This window comes from Typopeltis vanoorti, chromosome 6, assembly GCF_054136105.1.
Source record: "Typopeltis vanoorti isolate ZY-2024b chromosome 6, IOZ_Tvanoo_1.0, whole genome shotgun sequence".
Classification (NCBI taxonomy): Eukaryota; Metazoa; Arthropoda; class Arachnida; order Uropygi; family Thelyphonidae; genus Typopeltis; species Typopeltis vanoorti.
The window spans coordinates 69,702,328-69,719,463 of record NC_143554.1 but is presented as its reverse complement, the minus strand read 5'-3'; the positions used below and the strand labels follow the sequence as shown (position 1 = coordinate 69,719,463).

Here is a 17,136-nt window from a genome sequence, read left to right as displayed (position 1 = left end):
CTCATTCCACAAGACAGATTAATTACCCTATTATCGGAATGGATTCTCCATCTTCTAACATGCACACAAGTGTCGAAGGGTCTCTTATCTGGGGTCATACAGTAAATGAATATTATTGGCTATCGAAGGTTGAAGATTGTAGATGTCCACTTCTGTCTTCTTCTTTAGCAACAGATGGTTCAACAGAAACTGTCGGGTCAGGTAGATTAAATCTCCCCATTCTTCCTTCATGAACACTATACCAGTTCAGGTTTCTTTTTTTTTTCTAGATCTTCTCTTATCTAATGTGTCCACCTCTTCTGTTGTCTTCCTCTTGGTCTCTTTCCCTGTAATTTCATTTCACACATTCTTTTTGGTATTATAATTCATTCTCATTAGATGTCCAAACCACTTCAAGCAAGAGTTCGTAAGCATTTTTTCAACACTTTTTTTAGTCCTAAACTATTCTTAATGTTCCCATTTCTTATTTTTCATTGTCTTCAGAACTTTCATTTCCATTGCTTGTATTCTGTTCATGTCTCTTTTAGTTAGTCTCCATGGCTCAGCTACATAAGTCGGAATGGACAAAAAGTACCTTTTGTTGATCAAAAGCTTGCACTTCAGTGGGATCTCACTGTCAGAAATGATCAGTTATTCTGGAAGTGTTGAGAGCAACAACAGCGTGTGTCTACAAACTTTTGCATGGCACATGTTAAGTGGTAAGTGCTGCAGCTCTGCTGTGGATCTAGAGTGGTGTAAACTATACTTGTGAGGTAATTAGTGCTGGAGTACAAGGTTGAGTACTATTGGAGAAATGTAACCTGATGACTTTTACCATTTAATTTATTTATATGGTAGAAGTCTATTTGTTTTGGTTATCTGTGCAAGATTTGGAGCAAAAGAGTGATTTCAGGAGGTCAGCCTTAAATTTACATTCTCTTACAGTGGTACTATTTGGATAAGTGAGGTTGGAAGTAGAAGTTGTGTCCAATGGCCTTTGCAGGTGAACAGAAGTCATGACTCCCATTTTGACAGGAAGTGAGTTTCCAATTGTTGTCCCTTACAAACTCAGATTTTGAATTACTGATGGTTGTTTTGCATTTGCTGTATGCCTTTTCATAGACTGAGCATGAAGCTGGGGTTCTGGGGGTATTGTGTGCTGAAAGATTTGATGGATGTGGTTGTCTCATTGGAATCATTGAGAATTTTTGAATGCAAATATGCATTGCTAAGTTACAGAAATGTCTTAATGATTTATTGGCTTTTTCACTCTGATGTAAGTCGTGTTTGCAGAAAGGAATGCTTAGCACCATAATTATGGATGAAATTTTGAATTTTGTAGTGTGACGTGACATGCATTTCATAACTGAAGTAGTTGTTCTTTGGAATTTATCTCATATATAAACAAGTGAGCCAAATATTGCTCAAATTTCATAGGAAAGTTTATATTTGTAACAATTAAAACAATAATATCACCTAAGTAGCCACTTTTAAATTGCTCTCAGCTTCCTATCTCTCTTTACTTGGTTCATGTTTTATATGTACGATGATTTTATATTTTTTAAAGAGATCTACCACAAAAGCTGCACTTGGTGCATTCCTCATAACTGACATTCCATGTCAGAGATTGCAAAATCTTGAATCTTCCCTTTTGATCTGCTTTGGCTCAAAACTTCATTACCTAATCAACCTCTCACTTTTATTTGCTATCTTGATTGCTCTCCAAACTCCAATAACCACTGACCTCTTCAACTCGCCCCCCCCCCCCCTCTCTCTCTAAACTTCAATTTTCTGCAGTTGAAATATCCTAATAGTGAAGTCATCCTCTTGGGGACTTCAACATTCACAGCTCATATTGGTTTCCAATTTCACCAAACAAGCAGGTAGGGATGCTGAGGTATTTGCTAGTTACCAATGACATCACAGGTCATTGGTCTTCCTACCAGGATACCCGAAAACCTCCACCAATCTGCCAACACACTCACTCTCTTCTTAGCAAACTTCCCTTCCACATATACTGTGAATGTCAGTTCTCCTCTTAGTAACTCTGTGTCCCTGTAGTACCAAAGGACACAAGACTTGGTACTACAAGGATGCCAAATGGGATGAACTCCATGACTTCTGCTCCTCTTCCCATGGTTCAACTATTGCTTCAGCTCTTCTGATCCAAGCACCTGCTCAGTCCAAGTAACAGAAATCATCCTCAGAGCAGTTGCTTTCATCCATTATTCTCTGTCACCATCAAAGCCTTTGTTCTTGAAAATGTGTCAATGCAGTAAAAAAAAAAAAAATGAAAAACTCAGGATACCATGAATGGCTCAAGACCAAAACTCCAGCTACTCACTCCATTTGTATTGCAGCTTGCAACAGCTGTAAAAAATTAACATAAACAAATCCAAATCAGATTTCAAAAAGACCAAATGCTGCAAACTCACCTCTTGTTTAACACTCGGGAGCTCGCAGCTGTAATTTTGCAGCTAAATCGCAGTATATCTGAGAGATACATTCATTACTAGTATGTGCTAAAATGCAAAAAAAAAACATAAAGAAAAAACACTACAAATACAATACACGATGGTACAAATTAAGTGAATATTGAATCCAACATTATTTCATAGCCGAATATAGAAACTACAAGAGTTTTGTGTCGAACATATAGAAACTAAAAGTTTTGGCAGATGCACGCATAAGTAAGTGCCTTATGGGCAACTCGTAGTAAAGGTGGAGTAAGCTCCAGACCACTTTCCTTAGTATATTCCATAAATGTAAAGCACATCTCCTAGAGGATGTGTATGATAAATAAGCCTTTGGCTCTCTATTTCAGTAATACATGATGGTTTATTTATTTTTAGTTACAATCTAGAAATTATTGAACAAAGAATAATAAACAACAACTAAACCGTACTGACATCGGAGGTCGTGGTATCTCTCTCAGATACAATTTACTGTCAAATATCACAAACCTTTACATAACATATGTTAAACCAAACTGACAGGAAAAAAAACAGTGCAGAATATCACTTGTAACATATGAATGCACAGCTACTCATGACCTCCAAGCTACACTGAATTGTGTAAGAATATTTATATTAAACATTTTGCATGTATTGGAAGTTTATTTTCCACTTGGTTAGACTATAATAAATTTAGTTTAATCCTTTACCCAAGTGTAGGCAAACAAAGTTTGCACCTGAAGTAGTTCAGGACTGAGGCAACTTGTAGCAAAGGATTAAATTAAATTTATTATTATTTATTATTTTGCATGTATCTGTCAAATGAGCTGCAAGCCCCCCCCCCCCCCCCCCCCCAGTGTTAAATGCTAATTGAGCCTGCTGGTCCATTTCCAAGGCCATTAATTGGACAGAAATTTTGTACACCCATGTTTCCTCCAATTTTACATCCAGATGATACCATAGCAGTACTACAGGTCTCTGACATGCACCTAAAAACAAGGCTGACTTAATGGCACGTTACTCCCCTCCACACAAATAAACAAGAACTGCTCGTTCTATGTCATCCATAGGGTTCCTGTTGAACATAAGTAGTAGACTACTACTTTTGTTCTGATATGCATACATAATATTCAGCTTTCAATTGGAATTAAAAGGTGAATCGTATTTTTACCTGGATGATAATTGTAAGAGTGTGACTTAATGTAATACTTGGCTTAAGGTTTTAAGCAATGATCAACTGAGGGTGATCAAGAATCAAGGCAGTTACTGTAGATCAGCCAGGATCAATCCAGATATCAGTCTGGATTGATGCTGATTAAAAACTGTAAACTTCTAGGATTGTTTTCTCTTTGTTAATATGATAAGGAATGCATTCTTTGAAAATTAGAGGGGAATTTTACATTCTTTTTATTAATGAGATAGTCGGTAAATTTAAAATGCAACAGTGGATTGTACCCAACTAATTAATTGAACTCTCATTGTAAAACTTCCCTTTTCTAATAATTCAGAATATGCAGTTGTTATACAAAATTTCATTAAAATAAAATTTAAATTAAATTTAAATTTAAAATGCAACAGTGGATTGTACCCAACTAATTAATTGAACTCTCATTGTAAAACTTCCCTTTTCTAATAATTCAGAATATGCAGTTATACAAAATTTCATTAAAATAAGTTGAGCGGCAAGATATTGTATTGTATAGAGGAGATGCATGAAGGCCCATGCATCCAGGATTAAACTCAAAGTTAAAAACTGAAATGGACTTTTAAAAGAGATGTTATTTAAAAACAGTGTTGGATAAAATTACAATTTAATTTTATTTATAAAGTTGGATAAAATTACAGTGTAATTTTATCCAACACTGTTTGCAAATGGATTTAGTAAACATGGTTACAGTAGTTTGAAGATATGAAAAATATAACAAGTATCCAAAGATGGTCTAGAAAAATATTGTTTTGGCAAGAAATAGAAGAAAGAATGGAATGTCCTTAAAATATTATTATTATTATTATTATTATTATTATTATTACTTAATTTCAGGGAGTCCAAGGGCTCATTGAGGGAGGGTGCCCACTCTACAACTCTTCGTCTTCACCACTCCACCAACTGCAACTACCTTCATCATCTACACCCATGGCATTTACTGCCAACCACCACCACTAGTATTTTCACAGACAATCATAAATATCCATGCCCCCAGTAGGATTTGAACCTGTAGCCTTTTGCTGGAGAGTAGATATGCTAACCAGGCCAGCTACATTAGATATAACATAATTATGTATAAAAAGTAAAGCGTAAGAAAGATTTGAAGGAAGGAGATTGAACAGAGAAATGCATTTCTAGATGCAGTGAACCCGAAAAAAAGAGCAAGATCTGTATGGCTAAAATGTGATAAATGTTCTCTATAAAAGTCTATTAGAATCTGTCAATGGAAGTTTATATATTTATCCATGACACTTGATAGCAGATAAAGAGACATTCCACATGTAATTTTTATGCTCTGTAAAAATGCCTAATGATCCACAGCAGGCTTTTTTCTTCCTGGAAACTTTGATTTTTTTCATCAATTTGTACAGGCAAATTGCTCATGAGAATGTGCAATTTACAGATGAAAAAATGCTGTTATTTGGTGGTAGATGGCATTGATAGTAGCAGTGTTATTATTGTTTGTTGAAATTGGAGATTAAGTAGTAAGTGAGATCTGTGGTGGAGTAGAGTACAGTGCCTTCTGCAATGAGTCCAAGAACTCCTCTTTTCATGTGGCTCCTGCCCACAAAAAGTTTATTAGTGAACCTATAATACATTCATACTGTGAGAAAGTTAAGGATTTTTTATATTTTTTTTTTGATTTTTTTACCTAGACTGGAAACCGTTATCTAGAGACCAAACGTGGAACTTTGTCAGACCACTTCAGGAATCCAGTAGCTGGGTGGTAGTCTCTCACTGGCAATGAAATTCACCTCCCACCTAAAGACAATCACAAACATCCATGCCTACATCAGGATTTGAACCTGCAGCCTGTTGGATAGAGAGGGGATACACTAACCACTCAGCCAACCAAGCCTGCAACCTGTTACACCGTGACACCTTCAAGGTGTCACATTGTGATAAAAATAATAATAACGAATTTTATATTATGGTGAATCTGCTGACTTGATTATTACTGGTTTTTGTATCGATAAATATTTACCATCATACAAAGTGTAAGGCAAGCCTTGACTACACATTAACTATTTGGTCCAGTTATAATGATAGTCTAAATGTAACCAACGGACTACTAAGACTTTATAATGTTGATTATGGAGGGGAGAGAGAGGTTGAGGACATGCAAATTGCAAGATTTTTAAAATATGAATGATTAATTATTTTAATTGTTTAATTTATTGTGAATATTTACCATAGTATTAAATTTCTTTTGATAACATTGAGGCTATGTTATTCAGTATATCATTGCTATTGTGAACTTGCTATAGCAAATGATTGTTTATGCATGATAAGTAATTTCTTCTTAACTAGTAATAATCAGTGAAATATCTTGAGATTTTCCAAGACTAATATCTTGTTTTAAATCCTGAAATGTTTGAAGTCTGTTATCTATTTTTCTCCCAAATGCAGAATAAAATATAATTTTAAATCTAATTTATCATTCATTAGGGGTTTCCAAACAACAGCATGCAGGAACAACTTCTTCAAGCTCAGCAGCAGCAGCTTACTCAAACTGTTGCCTTACTTCAGGGTTCCTCCTGCCTGAATCTCAGTACAGGTTTAGGAGCCAGTGGAAGCAGTAACAGTACCCTCAATAATAATCAGGATTCTAATCTAAGCACTGCCAGTATTGGCTCAGTACCAAGTGATAAGGAATCAGAGGTAAGATAGCTTTTTTTAGTTTCATTTATAATATAACATTGGGAGGGGGAGGGTGTTGAAACATAAATGATCACGACTCCAAGAAATCAGAGCAATTTTGTCAATTTTCCATTAAATAAGAAACCTATCAATTTTTTAAATTATAATACAGATTAGAAATATGAAATCATAATTATCAGCTATCCTTTAGTATATCACTATATCCCTTAGTCTGTGACTAGATATAATGTGAATTACTGTATTAATAGATTTGAAGTGTAGTATATCACACGGATTATTTTTATTGTATCTGGTATAAAATTTAATATTTGTATAAATAATAAATTACATGATTACCACAGTAATTAACTTTAATGAAGTGAAAGTACAGATATTTCAAAATCAAAGGAACTGGAAAGCACACGCCAACTCAACATCACCAGAGTTAAAATCGGTACTGTCAACATAAGAAGCCTGAATGGCAAAGAAATGGAGCTAGCTGAGGAATTAGATAAGTACCGGATCGACATAATAGGGGTGACTGAAACAAAAAAGACAAAACTGGTGAGATCTTTCTGAGCAATAAATACAAAATGCTATATTCAGGCAATGACAATCAAGGAAAAGGAGGAGTAGTCATGGTATCTAACACAATATCCGAGGTTAATCTTCTTGAATGGCAGGCAGTCTCAAGTAGAGTGATGTGAGCAAATATCAGAATGGGGAATTGGACAATGAGACTTATTTGTGCCAATGGTCGCACAGAAGGCTCTGCTAAGGTAGAAGTGGAGTAGAGCTCTCATAGTACCCATATATAAAAAGGGAAATAAAACTGAATGTGAGAATTACAGAGGTATTTCCCTACTTGAGTGTTCCTGGCAAGATTCATGCAAGTATACTTGAGAAACAGTTGAGAAGAATTGTGGAAGAAAAGTTTGGTGAAGAACAAGCTAGATTCAGGCCAAATAGAGCTGTCAGGATCAGATCTTTACTTTACGACAAATAGTTGAGAAAGCATAGGAATATAACAAAGATCTGATTTTAAGTTTAGTAGATCTGGAAAAGGCATATGACAAGGTGCCAAGAGAGAAGCTATTCAATACACTGCAGTTATATGGTGTCAATGGAAAATTATATCAAGCAATACTTAGTCTTTATTTGTGTTGTAAGTCAGCAGTTAGAATTGACGGAAGTACAGGAAGATGGTTTAATGTTAAATTTGGTGTGAGACAAGGATGTACGTTATCCCCTCTGTTATTCATTATCTATATGGATCACATAATGAAGGAAAGTGGTATTAAACATGATATCAGAATTGGAGATGTTAATGTCTGCTCTTTGCTTTATGCAGAAGATGTTATATTTCTAAATAAATCTGCTACAAGTTTCCAAGAGTCCCTGACTAAATTGAATAACTGTTGTAATAGATATGATATGAACGTCAGCAATAAAAAGACAAAGACAATGAAAATAGGTAGAATCGTTGAAAATGTCAACTGCATTGTGCACGGAGAACCTGTGAAACAAGTAAAAGATTTCAGCTACTTAGGCACGATTTGTAGTGAAGATGGTAATTTAAATATGGAAATAGACAACAGAATCAACAAAGCTGGTAGGAAGTCAATTGAATAAATTCATATGAAATAAGAGAGAAATTAGTCAAAACACTAAATTAGCTGTATACAAGACAGTGTTCAAACCAGTTTTAACTTATGGATCTGAGAGCTGGGTCAGAAGTGAAACACTTGACCAAAGACTAGAGACTGCAGATATGAGAGTCCTGAGAAAGATTAGAGGCGTGAAAAGATGGCATCAATGGCAATATCATATTAAAAACGAGGATATTAGGAAAGAACTTGACATTGTCAGCATCCAGGAATTTGTTAGCAGAGCTAATCTCAGGTGGTATGGTCACTTAAACAGAATGGACGAGGAAAGATTAGCAAAACAAGTGTTCTCTGCCAGTTTGCAGGAAAACGACCCTGAGGAAGACCAAGATATAGGTGGATGGATACGGTACAAAGTGCCTTAGATGATAGAAATATAAGATATGATAATGTTGGAGCCTTGACAAGTAACAGACTGATTTGGAGGAAAATTGTAGATAAGAAGTTAGTAATGACGTAACTTTTTCATGTAGTACCATCATATCCTGTACACCCCTTGAGGGTACATGTCAGGAATTTGATGATGAGGAGGACTGGAATACAAAGTATGTACAGCATTCGTGGTTTTTCAATTAAAAATTGTTGCTGCATGCTAGAAATTAATATTATTAAAAATATTAAAAACTATTTTTGATGGTTACATAAGATAAGAATCTCCCAAACTTTTGGGAGAGAGAGGGGCAATTGTTCCGATTCAGATTTGACTGATGTAAAAGGGCTTCACAACTTTCTTTGATTTTCTGTTTTCTATTCCTTAACTTCTCAACCGGCTGAGGTGGATGAAATAGTGAGACCAACTTGCACTTTTTATTCATGTTATTCAATAGGTGTTACAGAATCATATCCAGATTCATTTGGGCATATATGTACGTCCTGGCCATTTGGAGAGTTAATATTTGTATGTTTTTTCTTCAGAAGTTCTTCTTGCATTCACGTATTAGGCTTAGTGGCCTGTTATGGAGCTATCCTTAGCCCTTCTAAGCCATACCCGTCTCGAGGATAAGTTGGCTTGCCCTATGCTTCCCGGTGTGTCCTATATCTATAGATACGTGTGTTTATGAGGGCTGGTTTTCCTGCTTGCGGGAGTAAAACCCCATATAAACTGGGGAGAAAAACCCTGCAGTCCATGCCCAAGACTGGCTAATTTGGCTATATCTGAAAAAGATCCTTAAGCTCCTCACATCAGCAATGGGAATCGAACCCAGGACACTCCTTTCTCAGGCATATGGTTGCAAAGCGCATAGCCTCTCAGATAACCGCACGGACTTCTTCAGAAGTTAATAATAAAAATTTGAATAATACATAATACAACTAAATGATGTTCTTCAGTCAGGGTGCTTATCTCGCCACCTAAGCAGTTTGGCATTGTGGTGATTTCTCATGCTCCCTCTTAACAATTAGACATAAATATTAAAAACTGAGAAGAAATACAGTTATTGAGTTCCTCCAGGGAGTCTAAGGACTCATTAAAGAAGTGCTCCTTTTACTGTTATTAATATTGCCTTACATTCTTGTCATATCTCTCCTTGAACATATTTATTGAACAACACATTAGCTCATCATATCCAATGGGTCACCAATGGATACACACACACACTGCACACCATGAAAAGAATTGGGACCTCACATGCTTTCTAAACACACCACAGTATCTCAATTTCTCTTTCTGCTTGCCATGTCCTGTAAAATGTCACTTTTATCTGTGAGATTCCTTTACCAACTTATACATTTTTATATTAAATTGTCTCTAATTTGTCTATTCCTGAGACTTTGAATATCACAGTGGTGTTACATTGTTTGAATGGTATCATTTAAATGTGAGAGAAGTAGAAATGTGGGACTAAAAAAGTTTGATTTCTATTTGAGGAGAAGACACATTTTCTGCATTCATCCCTTTTTAAGTCTATTTTTAATTTATCATTAATTATTTTTTTTTTCCCCTGCACTTATGAACCAGACTTTTTGTATTGATACACTTACGACATACTGTACTTTTTTTTTGGTGTACTTATTGTAAAATAGAGACTTCAGCAGGAAATTCCTACAAAATAAATCCTCTTGGAACGAATACCTTCATTCCAGAAGGATTTATTTTGGTTGTTCAACAGAGTTTTTGTCGAGGATAGTATCTTGATTGCCACATGGAAAGATGGGGGGGGGGGGTTGACATTGGGAAAATTATCCCATTTCACGTCATTGTATTACAAATGGTCACAAGTGACTGAGAATGCTGGTGAAGAATGTTCCATGAAAAAAAAAAAAAAAAGCCTTGGCATTGTTGTAGTTGGAGTTACCAAAACAAAGGAACTGCCATGTGCATTACATTTAGATGGAATGCTTGGTGGTGGTCCTTGTGTTAAGGCTGAATTGCTGGGAGAAATTCATGTTAGAGGCTTGATGGAGTGAAACAGCTCTGAGAAAGGATTCAAAATAATATCTACTTCTTCTAATATGAAATTTGTTATGCACACACAAAAGCAATACAAAACTAAGTAAAATGCATGGACAAAAAACTCGAGTCCTAATTAAGTGAAGCATATGTTGGCTCTTGGCTCAGAATGTAAACTATGATCTCGAAGTATTAGTATTTGCTATATTTTAGGAAGTTTTATGCAACTATATTTATTGAAATTAGGCCAAGTTTTGAGATCAACTGTAGATTCTAAAAACAGTCTTTCTCTTCTAAAGTTAGAAGAGAAATTGTGGTCTTTTTTCCCACTTGATTCTATGAGCTGCATCCATGGTCTACAAGGCCCAGTTGACCAAAATCTTACTGCAGATGTGTTCTATGCCTGTGGGGGCTGATCTTCCAGTTTGTTCATAGTAGGCCAACTTACAGGAACAGGGAACTCTACATACAGCAGGAACTGAGAGAGGAGGAGGAGTGGGTCCTTCATGGAGTATAAAAGGAAAACTAATTTCAAAGTGAAGCTTGAAAGCTGTGCAGAGGTTGTATTTCTTTAAATTCTAGCTATCTTTTCTAATGTGCCTCAAGCATAGGGGATGGTGAGCATTACTAAAATCCTTCTGAAACGAAAGTTGGTTGATTGAGGAATAGATTATTTTTTGACACTGTAGGAACTGTAGCTATTAAATAGGGAGGTGTGTATATCATTCAGTTTTGTTTCAAGAATGGCTTTATGTGGACAAAGATTGCAGGCTCATTTGTCGTTGTTATTATTATTATTAAGAGAGATCTTCAGGCAGTCGGGGGACTCATTGAGGGAGGCCATGTACTGTACATACCAGCTATCGTACTTTTTCTTGAATTCATTCTAACTGCTTGCACACACAACATTCAGAGGCAATCCAGTTCAATCATGCACCACTCTATGAGAGAAAAATCTAGATCTCATCGCTTTCTTGACCACATTCATTATCAGCTTCCAAGGATTCTCTCTTATTCTTTTCCCCATCCTCCATAAAATAAAACATTCCCTCTCTTCTCCTCTTTGCTAGTGACTGCAGTCTCAAATTCTCAATCTATTTTCATAATCAGTATTCCACAATTCTGATATCATTTTTAAGACTCTCTTCACTGTATCAGAATTACCATGGAAACCAGGAAACCACACCTGCACAAATATATCAAGTGAGATCTTATCGAGGACATGTAAAGAGACAAAAAGACATCCTTATCTTTACATGTCAATGTTCAGCATTGCAATTATCCTCTGAGTTGTATTTGCAATCTTTGCTACATGGTCATTGAACTTCAACTCTTCTTGGATACGTGGCCTGATTACTTTCTTCTAGCATAATACCACCAATATTATACAACACTGGATATCTAATCACACCAAAGTGCATGACTTTACATTTACTGACATTGAAGTGACATCCATTTTCCCATGCCCACAATTCCAGCCAATTGAATTCATTCTGCAAGTACTGCATATCAGCCACATTCCTGATTACCCTACCTATCATTGAATCATCAGCAAATAGCTGTATGTTGCCTGTCAAATCCTTCCCAATGTCATTAATGTAGATTGAGTAACAGTGCACCAAGAACTGATCCTTGTGATATACCACTGGTTACCTTGAATTTTGCTGACTGATACCCCCCCATACCACTTTTTGACATCTGTCAGTCAGCCATTCTCTTATCCATGCTAATATTTTATAATGCAATTCTGTATTCTCCAATTTATGCAGCAGTCTTCCATGCTATATTCTGTCAAAAGCCTTTGCAAAATTCAAAAGTATCATGGTGTATCCATTCCCTTGTCTAACTAAGTGGTGACATTATTATAGAATGTGAGCAAGTTGTTAATACCAATAGGGTGATACTTGAATACATCAGTTTCTGCACTGTTATGGTTAATTTCCTTTGCACTTTCTGAAAGTTTTAGTTGGCTTACCACGGTACCTTATCTTACTTATATATCCTTTCTCTCTTCTATCAAAATCTTACTGGCCACGCCATTATTTGTTATAATATTTAACTTTGTATTGTACCCCTTTGACTATGCCCCTTGTTCAACGTTCCTTCCCCCCCTTTGCTTTACCTTGTGCCTTTATTACTTGTTTATTATAATGCTACTGTTATCTTAGCTCTCTCACATATGCAAGTAAGTCGCTTGTCTCCTATCAAATAATTTTTTCTTAAGATCTTTGCAGTCTTATTGGCCTCTTTATTTTCTAAACATCATCTTATCACACAACAATCTGATGGAGTTCACCCGATAAGTATTAACACATTTATTTTTTTACTGTGCCAGCTAATACCTAGGATAGAAAGGATTCTTGCTCAGGGTGACCCCTTCAGAGTGATACATGATAATTAGATCAAGATTAATCTTATCCCTCCGCTTGCTTATTTCTTTCTCACAGTCGTGGCTTGCTTAATACATTTGTACTCATGGGTTTATCCCGCTTAGTTCGTTGATAATTTTATGAGCGGTAGTTTTGAATTCATATAACATAAGCAGATCAGGCAATTACTTGAATGAAACAATTTAATGAACCTTAAAGAGATATACAATTATACAATTCAAACAGGCTATCATGAATGCACTTAAGTTAGATCAAGGCTCTAATTAATTTATACTAATCACACATATTAAATTGCAATAACCACTAATACAATCAATTTAGTATAATTCATAGGTAATCATCATGCCATTCTGACACACGTGGCCATGAGTTAACACAATATCACATTTTGTACATTAAATTTAGCGTGATCAGATATCTACTCGGCCTCGTGGGCAAACAAATCTTAACACTATCTTGGGCCTATGCCGAATTGTAGGCTATTCTTACAGTCCCTTAAAGTTTAGTCCAATACAAATGTTCTCACAGGGTATTCACTCTCTTCTATAACTGGAAATAGGAATTCAAAGATCTACATTACCATCTCTGTCCTTAAATTCTTAAAATTTTTCCTGCCTTGTCTGGTCATCAAGGCCTTCAGTATAGTCTTTCAAGAGGTCATCTTCCGGTGATCTGTGCGAGTAGAATTTCAGCGGGAAAACTGGGAGGTGGTACGGTAATGTCCTCTAGAATGGACGGCATCAATTTGGTTCTTCCGTTGCACGACAACGCACATCTATCCTAGAGCACGGACATAGCTTGGCTCATTACGCTACGACAGACGAACCAAATGCCTTCCACAACTGGCCAGGAACTTCCCTGACGACGAGCTCGACCACTGTCCGAGAGATCAGGAACCAGGAATCCAGGAAAAAAGATCTGGAATTGTCTTTGCAAGGCCTTTTTGTTTAATTTTCTCCTCTCGTCAATTCTTGATCTTCGCGATGCGCGCCAATGCGGTCACTATCCTTAGGTCAATGTCAATATCCTTAGCTCCCTCTATTTTAGTCGCACGTGTGCCTGCTTTCCTTTCCTGGAAGATGCTTAGGTTTCCTTTTCCAGTACTTCTCTTCCTCCCTTCTTTTGCATAATGCAGGATGGCAAAAGTGACCTTTGAACTCTGACTCATAGGCCTTGCTAATTTAGTACTGGAGACTGGTTTTATTCAAGTGGATTTGCCAGCTTACATGGATCTCTATATCTGGTCCACACTTAACACAGATTATATATAAAAGCCTATTATACAAATTTATGTAATTCCTAAATTTTAATTGTTTTGCACTTGTAAACAGCTTACACTTATCCTATTGCCAACGTTCCATATTCTCTGCCTAAATTGTATTAAAGTTGTGACCTGAATAATTTACATTAAACATTTCTTAGCCCTTTCAGGACACAACAGCACTACCTTTGTGCAATGGGATTACTATACATTCTTTCCACTCCTGCAAAATCTTCCCTGTTCTAAGACTCAAATTATATAGGCTGATTATAGGAATAGCCAGTTCAGCTGAACACTCATTTAGCACCCGTGCTGATATCTCATCAGACCCCTATTGCTGAATTCTTATTCAGTTCGTGCAGCAGCTCTAATATGTCCTCTTCATACACCTGAGTTTCTTCATTCAGTGAAGACGTAGCAGTGAACTCAATGCTCAGTGTTGCATACACCAGGTTGATAACTTTTAGCAAAATGGGCACTCATCAGTTGAACATCCTTTTCTGCATCTGTCACCTGTATACATCTGCACTCAGGAGAGTTATTTTTTTCATATTCATTCTTTCTTTTACTTGCACCATAATGATAAAATTCTTTGGGGTTGTCTTTAGCTTGCAGAGCCAGTTTTTTTTTTTTTCATACTTAGATTTCCGTACAACAGTTGTGACTCTTCTGACTTGCTGCTCATAATTTTCATAGTGGGCATCATCATTATGCACATGTTATATCTTCCACATCAGCCTTTTCTTATCTATCAAGAAATTTGCAAAAAAGCTGAATGCGGAAGGAATACCATGTGCATAAGAATGATATCCACTATGAAAATTATATTCAGACTCCTGGGATAAATTCTGATATTGCATCATATAAGTATTTTTAAAATGCTTCCCATGTTCTTTGATGTTCTTCCCATTCAGCAACTAATACCATTATGCTGACCCAGCATACTCCTCAGTTGGTTATAATTTCCTGCTTTATAGTTTAGCATGTAACCTTTTCTGAATGGAACATTCATAAACTTCCCAAGTGAGTATGATCACTGTCTTCATCTGGAGGCAGAATAGTTACATCTTTAAGTGAAATCCCCCTCTGACACAATAAACAAATCTAATACTCTTTCACTTCGAGTTTTATCTGTCACATGCTGCTTGAGGAAGTTGTGTCGTTGTGTATAAACTAAATAAATTCAGTTTGTCTTCTCATGAGATTTTACTACTAGCCAATCAATGTTTGGATAATTTAAGCCCCCCCCCAATTAAGATTTCTCTTTTCATGCCCATCATTTTTATTTGGTAATGCATTTCTTCATCACTAACAACTGATCCAACAGATCTGCAACAACATCCCACTATCTCCTTGAGCTTGTGAGACTTCAACTCACTGACACATGAAAAACGTTTACTAGTGTTACTATCATAGGTCTCAATTACTAACTGGATTCAAGTCATCCATTATCATTTTTTTGAGTGTAAAGGGTGCACTGCACCCTTTACACTCAATACCAGTTAGTTGTCTGCTCTGATAGCCAGGTCTTACTAATGCCTGCAATGTGAGGTACCAATGTATTGACCAATGCAAGAAACTCTATCCATTTGTTTCTGATACTCTTAGCATTCATGTACATAGATAATAAGCTACATACATGTTTTTTGTATTCTCTTGTGTGTAGTCTATGTAACACAGTTGGACAACTTGCAGATCTCTGTTCTTATCTACTGTCTTATTTATGCAGGCATCTTTGCACATGCTTGATGGATCTGAACCGGACAAACACAAAATCAAAATCGTTCTCTTCTCATAATCATTTCCAATATAATGCAGATTTCCGTTATTAAAAAAGTTACATAACATTGTCTCTCTTACACACAGATTCTCACCATTACCCCATGATAATGTACTTTCCCCGACTTTCTGTGTTAGGTCTCATACCCATTATTAGTTTTTCAAGACTACTGATACTAAATACGTTTAAGTGCAGGCTGTTCCTCTTATACAAATCTAATCTTCTTTCAAACTCACTGCATATATCCAAAAACTTACATCAATTTCTTCTACACAGCCTACATGTCAAATCATTTGCGATCATAGCCCTTCTTCTTAATTCATTCCTATCATACCTGGGTAAGTAATGTAGGTAATGTACTTATGATTTTCACTTTCTCATTCTTAACTCTTGCTTCTTTCAACAACCTTTTCATATCCTACTGAATTTTCATTAGTTAAGTTGTTAGTACCTACTACAATTACGATCTCTTTTATTTTTCTTTTCTGTTTTCCAATTGCATGTTCTATATTTTTAAATTTTGCTCCAGAAAACTTGAGGTTATAACCTGCTTGTTAAGAGCATGTTTTATGATAGAGTCACCTTACCAAATAATATCCTTCTTTTTACAATCAATGTTACCTTCCTGGATTTTGTTATTACTTCCTAACTTACCTAATTCGATGCTTTGTTGTTTCTTATTTTGCTGCTTAATTTTTTTTCCCCTCCCCATGTTTATTTAAATGCTGTTCAACTTTATGTAAATCCAACATCATTTGTCTGTTAATCTCCTTTAATTTCATGATTTTAAAAGTTAATTCATTTTCAATATCCTTCTCAATATCTTCTATATCCTCCTTATCGGGGCAAGCCTTCTTATTCTCGACTTAGCTTCTATTCTGCATTACATTTCTTCTGCATTTTTTGGCACCATTTTAAACTATATTTAATATCTCAATATCTTAATAAAAATTTGTTATCAAACACTAAATACTCTAAAATCACAAAACTCTACACTAATATACTACACTAATTTTCTAAGGGAAAAACACAATAAAACAGATAAAGATCACCAGTTTTCCAAGAACGCTAAATTCATCGACCAACCTATCAATTTGGTGTTATTTAATGATGTCATGTTGTTGGGGGGGTGGGGGGATGATAAGATAGTTTGTGAGTGTATCTGCCTGTTGGTGGGTTTCCTATATACTGAAAAGAACAGGTTACCATCAAGTAGATATGCTACCAAGGTGTCTAGGAAGGCTAGATTATTATTATTTTTCTTTTCCATCTAAATTGGATTTTAGAATGAAGGCTATTGAGTTGAGTGACAGGAAAGAGTGTAATGTGTCTGGATCATGAAGATAAATAGAGAACATTGTCCACATCTT

At 35.9% G+C, this 17,136-nt stretch overlaps 1 protein-coding gene across 7 annotated transcripts in view; it reads left to right on the top strand.

The window, feature by feature from the left end:
• Tlk (Tousled-like kinase) overlaps window positions 1-17,136 on the top strand; it is a 641,803-nt gene that overhangs the window by 319,449 nt on the left and 305,218 nt on the right. For all 7 annotated transcript variants that reach the window (XM_090394231.1, XM_090394230.1, XM_090394235.1 and 4 more), the window contains one exon: window positions 6,088-6,300. In XM_090394231.1, coding sequence (XP_090250357.1) covers window positions 6,088-6,300 — 213 coding nt within the window. The remainder of the gene's footprint in view (window positions 1-6,087; window positions 6,301-17,136) is intronic.